The 8,781-nt window shown below is 46.2% G+C and overlaps 1 protein-coding gene across 3 annotated transcripts in view; it reads right to left on the reverse strand.

The window, feature by feature from the left end:
- The window catches only part of WDR59 (WD repeat domain 59), a 47,791-nt gene extending 39,031 nt beyond the window's left edge, over positions 1 to 8,760 (reverse strand). Inside the window, exons 1-3 of one of the 3 annotated variants that reach the window (XM_064723485.1) lie at positions 8,571 to 8,760; positions 4,352 to 4,401; positions 2,655 to 2,790 (exon numbers count right to left, since the gene is read on the reverse strand). In XM_064723485.1, coding sequence (XP_064579555.1) covers positions 2,655 to 2,790; positions 4,352 to 4,401; positions 8,571 to 8,624 — 240 coding nt within the window. In that variant the 5' untranslated portion in view covers positions 8,625 to 8,760. Of the gene's footprint in view, positions 1 to 2,654; positions 2,791 to 4,351; positions 4,402 to 8,356; positions 8,376 to 8,570 lie in introns of those variants that run through there. The other 2 variants (XM_064723486.1, XM_064723487.1) reach the window with 2 other exon arrangements.
- Positions 8,761 to 8,781: the final 21 nt, after the last annotated feature.

The raw sequence follows: 8,781 nt of genomic DNA on the forward strand, positions 1-8,781 counted from the left end.
CAGGGCCATTGCCAAACACAAACAATACAGTTTGAAGTCTAATGGCTTCAAGGACACCTCCTCAAGGGTACTCCCCCAATCCCTGCCAGCCCAGGAGAAAAGCTTTAAGTGTTTATCACTAGCTGTAAAAAACAACAGCAAACCAGAGGTATCAATGACAACAATACTCAGGGTTCCTTCACTCATTCCAGGAATGAATCCTTGCCCAAATGCAGCCACATGCAAAGTTACTTGAAACTAGTTATTGTGCTGTAAATTCATGTTCTGTCTCAATCAAGGTTCACTTCAGGCCAAGCCAAGTCTAATCTTTCTGGGGCTGGAATTGCCCTTATGGGTGTACACAGAGTGCCAAGCCCAGTGGATCATGACTGGAAATTCATGCAGATTTTGCAAAATCTGAAAGAGTATGACCTTAAAATGTTATTTTCATTAGCCCCCTGTTTTCAGACTTTTAGGTAGATGAGGGAAAAGATAAGAGACTTCAAAGAAACACACAGTTGTTGAGGTTGGAAAAGACCTCTAAAATCACTGAGTCCAACTGTTATTTACAATTTTTGTGGCAGTTTTTTTTTGTGGTGGTGGATTTTCTTCCTACCCCAAAGCTGCTCCATGTGAATTTCAACTTGCAGATAGATAAAACATTACAGCTTTCTTTGAAATGAAAGGTCTCATTGCAGCTCAGCAATAATATATGACATTTCTCTAACTGTTCACAGCAGGGCTGCACAAGAGCTTAGGGCAAGAAAAAACTCTGCATGTTTCTCATTGACAGAAGTATTTAAGGGGTAGAGTGAAATTACCCAATGGGATTTACCCAGGACTCCAGAGACAAGACACAAGATAATGATCACCAGAGAGACTGCTCCTCCCAACAAGAGCATTTTCTAAAAAACTGATTTTCTTAAGTATCAGTATTCACTTCCAACAATTTAATCACTCCCTTGTTCAAGAATCTGTGGCCACACAAAAGGAAAAAACAAGGATCTAGGATTGAAAACAAAACCATTTCTGAAACAACAGCTTAGGAGTCCCCAAAAACATGCTTGAGCCAGAGGGCAGACACAGCCAAGCACAGCAGAAGAACTTGCTCCAGCTCTTCTGGAAAGAAGCTAAACACAAGGACAGATTCCCCTCTGCCTGTACCACTTTTTATTAACAGGACTGCAAACCAGATGATGCTGCTGGCACACAGGATGGCAGCCTTTTACATCCCTTTTCCATCCACAGGGATGCAGAAGGATAAGACCCTTGGGCTGTTTACCACAGTGAAATGGCTTGAAAGGTGGTATTTTTGACCTAAACTGAAAAAGCTGATGATCTCATCTTGGGGATTTCTCAACCAGTGTGTCTCAGCAACTATGTTCAAATCCCCAGAGCATCACAGCATCTTTTTTTATAAGCAGAAGCAGCAAGGTTTGATGCCAGCTACACCTGGGTTCAGTCTGGAACAAGATGGGTTCCTGTACCCACTCAGAGCAGCAAGAGGCTGGAGTGCTCAGGTGGGCACAGCTCTCCTTTGCAGCAGGGTCCTGCTCAGGTCAGCATGAACTGCACATTGTCTTCAGAGTGTGTTTGAAAAGAAGCTTTCCTGCTCCACTTGTGACCTGCCCAGTGCATTTCCTTACTAGGTTTGGGTTTCCACAGGCTGCACCCAGAAGTGGCACTGAACTAACTCTTTTACTAACTCTCTGCTCAGAAGAAGACTCCTGCTGAAGGCACTTTTAAGATATCAGTCATGTGCCAGAGCTGGAAAGAGGCTGGGGAATGTCAGAGAGCAAACAGCCAGAGGCTCCCAGCTGACAGCACCAGTCCACTTTTAAAACTGCCTTTAATTAAAAATATAGCAAATCCAGGAACAAAAATTCTAACAAATCACCTTCAACTAGGTGTTTTCTCAAAAGAATAGACAGAGAGATTTCTCCATCCCTAGCTAGTCCAGGACTCTCAGGCTGTAAAAGCAGACAACACTGCAGAAAAGGCAGCTCACCCTGGAAACAGTCTGCACCTGGCTGGGGCCAATGGCCACGGTGCAGTGGGTGATGGCTGAGATTTCAGCAGAGCTCAGGGCCCTGGGTGAACAAGCTGCAGAGCACGACAGACCAAGCACAGCAGAGCTGAAAACTGCACTCAGTCTCACACAGCCATTACTGCTTCTTCAGCCCAGCCCACTGCCTCATGAACTCCTCACTGACACAGTCCATGCCCAGCTGCAAACCCCAAGCTACAAGCCAGTATTGACCTGTGCTATTTACAGACTGCCTGGTGCACCACAGCCGAGCAGCAAGGCAGGGAGGTGAAAACAAAACAGCACAGAGCAAGAAATTCAAGAAGTGCACAAATCTCAGACTGGAAATCAGAAAAAAAGATAATTTCCCTCCGGAAAAGAACCATTTGGATGCTTGATTTATTTGGCAAAGTGTTTTGTTTGGCAAAGCAAGCAAAGCCAGATGCAACCCTGACTGCCCAATAACTGAGAGCCATTCAGCTGAACACCTCTCTGGCAGTAAATCAGAATGAGGCCTTGATCTTGCAATGTGACTTGCAGAAGCATGTCTGTGCCAGCTCCACACAGCCCTCCAGCTCTGCAGAGGCTCACCCATGAAAGAAAGACCAGGGGAGAAGATGAGTTCCAGCTTTTAAACGAGTGAACTTACAGAAGCTGCAAAGTAGTAGGCGTAGCTGTCGTGGGGGTTCCACTGCACGGCGCCTATGTCCCACTTGCTCTGCCGGGAGATTTTCCGGTGACCCTCGTTGGGAGCATCCAGGTTGACAATGTAGAGGAAACGGCGGCTGCAAGACACAGACACAAAGGGGCTGCACCTCACAGGGCTGATCTCAAAACCCCAAGCTCACATGGAGCTCACAGCCTTGTGTTCAGAGGCACAAGAACCAAAAGAAGAGAAGCATTTCACGAGACAAGTCAAAACACTATTGCTGAAAATGCGACATTTGACTACATACTTCAAAACTGACTTTAAAAAAACACACTGAAAGTAAACAGGATCTGCAAATGTAATAGACAGCTTGTACCACAGAAAAGCCCAGATAACTTGGATACAAAGAAGTGCTGGAAAATGGTGCAAACACATTCAAACAGGCTTTGCAGGCCTAACGCTGCTGCAGCATAGCCTAAGTGGCACAGTCCCAGGAGTGCAATGCAACAGCTTCAGCCTGGATAGGTTGCTCTGAGCAAGAGTTAATGAGCCTTGACAAAGATGATTCTACGTGGGTGCTTCTTTCCACACCAGTCTGAGGGCTTGGTTCCACCAACAGTACAAAAACACCTGCACAGAGCTCATGCTCAGCTGCAGCAGCTTTTTAACGTGGGTGGACACAGTCCTGCACAGATTTGGTTCCATTACTTACCTGAGCTAACTTTATATGCAGCAGAAATAATTCTGCATGATAGCAAACCTGAGCTCATACATCCTGCTGGATGTGGCCAATTCCCCACAAAGCAAGGTATCATCCTGTGTGATTCATCTTAGAAGCAAGAGAAACTGCCCAGATATAACTGTGAGCCAGCTGAACCCTATGGAGGGCCAGCAACAAAACATAATGAACCCTACATAATTACCCACATGAGCATCATCTCTCAGCTGCAAAGTGACCACACAGCTGCTCTGAGCACTGGTCATTCCTCCTGTACAGCACTGCCAGACTAAGGGTTTACATGGAAGCAAGCACTGCTTCGAGCTGTACCAAAGGACTTGGTTCCTTGAAGGCTGACCAAAGATCAGCTATACTCACATGATTCTGAAATGAACATCCTAATTGGTGTGGCAATTGTGTCACTGACAGGGGGACAGGAATAGCTGTTAGTACTGAAAACCAGGAGCTGGAAAGGTTGAAGACTTGCCCCGGAGGAGGACACATAAGACCAAGCTCTCCAGGAAACTTGGGCAACTTGGAAGTCTGTGGCACGTACTGTGTTTGTATCATCCCACAATGAACCAGCAGAGAAGCAGAGAGAAGCAGGTCAGAGAGCCACATGGGAATATCTGAGGCAAATTTTGTTAGGAAATAATCTAATCTGTATTTCAAGACAATCCAAACAGTACTTCATGATGCTCCATCTCCCATCTGGGGATTTGGAAAGGAATTTATCAGGAAAGCCACACCAGTATTTTACTGTGCTCTTGTTGCTGTCTCTCCAATCTGTATCCCATCGGGAACATGACCCAGAATCAGTTTCATTAAGCCTTGAACAGAATTCAGCTGCACCTTTCTGAAACAATCCATCAACCCCCCAGCTGAGGTCAGCTTGAAGGTGGCTGGTCTGGCTTGTGGAAATGATTGTCACACTTCCAACAGGGACTGTCACACTTCCAACAGGGACTGTCACACTCACCCCGAGAGAACCGCGCGCTGTCCCAGGCAATCCACTGACATCGCCGTCGCCTGTTAAAGACAACACAGAACAAAATTAAATAATACCTGTCAGGTCAGCTGCTCAGTCAAACATAGAGCTTCAGGGAGGAGTTCAGGAAAGTAACAACCCCTTAAAGCAGCACAGAGGGGCAAGGGTGTAGTGGTAGATTTGGGATGCAGGACAGCACACAGGAACATCTTCGTTAGCATAAAGTGAAAACAAAACCTGGCAGACAACATTATGAGCATTAAGACCTTGCTCCCTTCCTCCTGCTCTGGCAATCACAGCTGCAGCCTTTCAATCAGCAATCTCTAATAATCTGTATTAATCAGCCTCTGCTCCTGCTCAGGAACTTTCTGAGTCTCTCTCTTTCATTGCAGGGCTACATTTAATTATATATGTACTGAGAGATAGATGTGCAACCATTTGTGTGTTCAAAAATGAGAGATGGCCAAGAGGCAGCAGAATTTACTTGGCATTGCTTGTAAAGAAGGCTATGAGATAACTTAAAGGCCATTAGGAAAAAAAATAAAAAAAGAAGGACTGTTTGCATATTGTCTCCCCCTCTTTCTGTGCAGAATGAACTGGCTGATCATCTTGTTTAAATGCCAAGAGAATAAAGGAAAATTTTACTTGGAAAGCTGAACAGTTCCACCCATAAACAAAGATACGACTTCAATAGAATTTTGAGCATTCACAGCACAAAAATCAGAATATGCCCCACATTCTTCACACTAACTGCTGTCATCTTCAAAGCTGCCTCTCTGAAGGCTCAGGATGTATCTCCTGCTGCTGTTCAGGACTTTAAGAGCTCCCAGCATGGATGTAACAAGACTTCAGGATGTCCCACAGTTACTACTTACAAGCATCACTAAAACCTGACAGACAACACAGAAATCCCACTCCATTTCAGAGAGATCTGACAGTAGAATATCCATCACAAATTCTGAGCTGTTTCAGCCAGGGCCCATCCCCTCCTTGCAAAAACCCCAAGTGAGGGAAAAGCACCATTACAGACCCATTCTTCTCTAGAGACCACATGGCAAACAGCTACAGCTGCCTGCAGAGTTTCAGCAGGAGCTCATGGTAAACCAAACCCCTTTCACCACTTTTACTGTTCCAGGAACAACTCCCCTTCTTCACTTATTCCTAGGCAGCAAATCCAATCTTCTGACAAGGTTTCCCTCATGCTGTAAATAAACAGCTAGATTTAAGATCTCTAAATAATAAGAAAACAATTCCAGCTTTCTAGACTCCACAGCACCTTGCAAAACACAGAACAAAACCTGCAAAAAAGTAGGTTACTGAATCTATATAAAAAAGCAACAAACAAACAAACAAAAATCAACAGGAGACAGATCTTTTCCCAGATGGTCACATTTTTCTTCTGAGAAATTAAAATGAGGATCACTAAAGCCCCTACAGTAATCAGAGCTTTCTCATGTGATGAAGAGCTAGTCAGGAGTCATTTTTCATACAGTTGGAGCCATCTTTCCCCAAGACAGAAAAAAACAATGTCAATTTCAAATGATTGCAATTTCATATACAAGTTTATTTTTCCTATTTGCCTATTTTTTGGCACTAGGATCTCCTTAAGTCCTTACAAATTGTTTTCAATAATGAACACTGGTAAACTGGTTTTTTTCCAGGCACCAAGCATCATAGAACGAAATGAAGAATCAGAATGATGTAAAAAGTTTCACATGTCAGGCTGCTACTCTGATGGGTCACAAATTTAAGTTGTTTTACAGCAACAAACAGCTCCCTATATACAAGAGCCTTATCTAGGGAAAGGAAAATAAAAACCAAACTGTTGTCATTTAACAGTGACGTGTCAGTCTTCACAGCACAACCTTCCAGAAGGGGGATTTGAAACTGAACAAACCAACCTGAAAGCAGTTTTTATCCCAAAACAACACTGTGGATAGCTAGAACTGCTGTTCATGAACAACAACAACATGAGAAAGCACAGCAGGAGCACTGCACATTTGAGAATTTGCTCTGAACCCACAGCCCAGGCAGCATCTTCTCAGCCTTCAAGCATCTACTTTGGCATTGCATTGATTTCTGCTAGGCAAGCCAAGGAAAACTCCTTTTTATGCCTGAACTTTCATTAGTTTCCCAATTACCTTCATTCCCTCCACCTGAGAGGCAAAACACCAACCCAATTTGCCATGGCTATGCTGTTTTTCAAGAGCTGCAAACCCTTAACAAGCAATTCCAGTTCCCTGCCTACCTAACCTCCCATCCACACACTGAGTTGATACAAATGGTTCCATTTCAGCACTGGGTGAGTTTTGCTCTCCTTTTTATAGTGCCAACAGCCCAAGCAGAGCCTGTGGCTCCTGTTTAAATCAGAAGAGTACACAGATTGCCACCTCTGTCAGCTTGTACAGAAAAATGGCACCTGTAGGTAACACAGGCCCCAAAACACACAGTGATTTTCTGATGAGGTACAGGATGGGTGCTGCAGCTTTCTCATGACACACTCTAGCATGGTGAACAAAGACAACTGCAGGGCTTGCAGAGGTGTACTGGCTGTAAATGTCACAGCTGCCCACTCTTTTCATTCTTGTTTCCATCTAGGTTGTTTTTAGGGTAGGGATTTTGGAGATAGCATGGTCTACATGCAGAGCTCAAGACTGGCGCTGGATGATTTCAGCCAAGGTGCTCCAATTTCTCAAGCTCAGGTTTCCCACCTGCAAAAACGTTCCTGCAGACTCCTAAAACAAAGCTCAGACACAAATATATAAATGAGTTTAGCCTGAAGCAGCAGTCTGGCAGCCCCAGCCAGAGCAGCTCTCTGGTTTCATGTGGGACAGACAGCAGGCAGGTCAGAACAGCTCCAGGAAGATCACACCAGAGCAAAGCCAAGTGACTGAAACCCCCGTGTTCACCCTGCCAAGGTTTGTGCCAGAGCAGGAGTGACACTGAAACCAACTGCTGCAGCTTGGGGTGGCAACACCTGTCCCTCCTGCTCCCACATCCCAGACATTATGAGTAAGCAATGAAGTCATGAGGCCTCCTCTCTCCTGAGCCAGATGCAACATCAATCTGTGATGGAGGAAGATGCACCCTCAGATCTCATTCCTGGCTTCCTGAGGGCAAATCCTCAGTACCAGATGAGGCTGCTTTAACATTTCTGGGAGGAAAACAAATACAGAGCTTTTGAGGTACAAAAGTGAAAAGCTTTGTTAGCTTACAGGGGGTGAGCTGGAGGCAGCACACAGGATTCAGTGCTTCTGTTTGCAATGGTGAAGGCAGAGTCCTTACTGCTCCAGCACAAGAGGACAAATGAGACAAGAGAGCTTCCAGAACTTTTTTAATTTTTCTGGGTTTCTTGCTGAAGTATCTCATAGTTGAACCACTGTATCTAGCTTTGTTAAGCTATTGCCAACACCTTAAACCCCCACATTTTTTATAACAGAAGCACAGAATCTTAGAATGGCTGGGGCTGGAAGGAACCTGAAGATCATTTTGTTCCAAATCCCTGTCATGGGCAGGGACATCTTCACTAGGTTGCTCAAAGCCCTGTCCAGCCTAGCCATGAACACTTCCAAGGATGTAACAACAACTTCTACAACACCAGGAGAGCAAACAAACTCTGAGCCGAGATAGCTCTGCTATCACCATCAACTTCAAAAACAAAAGCTAACCTTTTTGCTATTCACAAAAAAAAAAATATAAGCCCCTTTTTATTTTAATCAAACAACATCCAGCAATTTATTTGGCAGTGAGACAGTAGCTGTAACAGTCTCCGTGAAAAGTGACAGAGCCAAGGAATGGTTTGGGTTGGAAGAGACCTTAAAGCCCCTCTCACTCCAGCCCCCCGCCATGTGCAGGCATCTTACACTACACCAGACTGCCCAGGGCCCCATCCACGCCGGCCCTGAGCTCCTGCAGCAAAAGGAAATGAGGTAGACGTGTGGGAAGTGGCGATATCGTATGTTAAACCTGAAAATGTATTTAAAAAAAATACAAGACCTAATTAAGATTAGAAATTAAGCGCCCCGTGAATTAAGGCGTTATCTCCGCGCAAACGATTCCAGACCGCCTCAGCCCCGGCCATCACCGCCGAAAGGCCCCGCGGGGCCGCCGAGCCCTCCCGGGCCGGGACCTCCCCCCGCTCCGCTCGTCACGGGCCGGCCGGGGGCTGCCCCCGCGGCGCGGTGATGCGGCAGCCCCCGGGCCTCCCGACCTGGGCGTCTCGGAACTCCACCACCACATTCTCGCTGCTCCAGCGCGCCGCCATCTTGGGCCGCCTCGGCGGAGCCTGCGCGGCGCCTGCGCACTATGGGGCACCGTGCGGGGACTGCTGGGAGATGTAGTCCCGCCGTTCCCCACCCCCCCACCAACCCCCGGCCCGGTGCACCAGGGCAGCGAGTCCCGTGGAGCCGGTGGGAGTCCCA

The sequence above is a fragment of the Zonotrichia leucophrys genome, chromosome 11 (assembly GCF_028769735.1).
Source record: "Zonotrichia leucophrys gambelii isolate GWCS_2022_RI chromosome 11, RI_Zleu_2.0, whole genome shotgun sequence".
In the NCBI taxonomy this organism is placed as follows: domain Eukaryota; kingdom Metazoa; phylum Chordata; class Aves; order Passeriformes; family Passerellidae; genus Zonotrichia; species Zonotrichia leucophrys.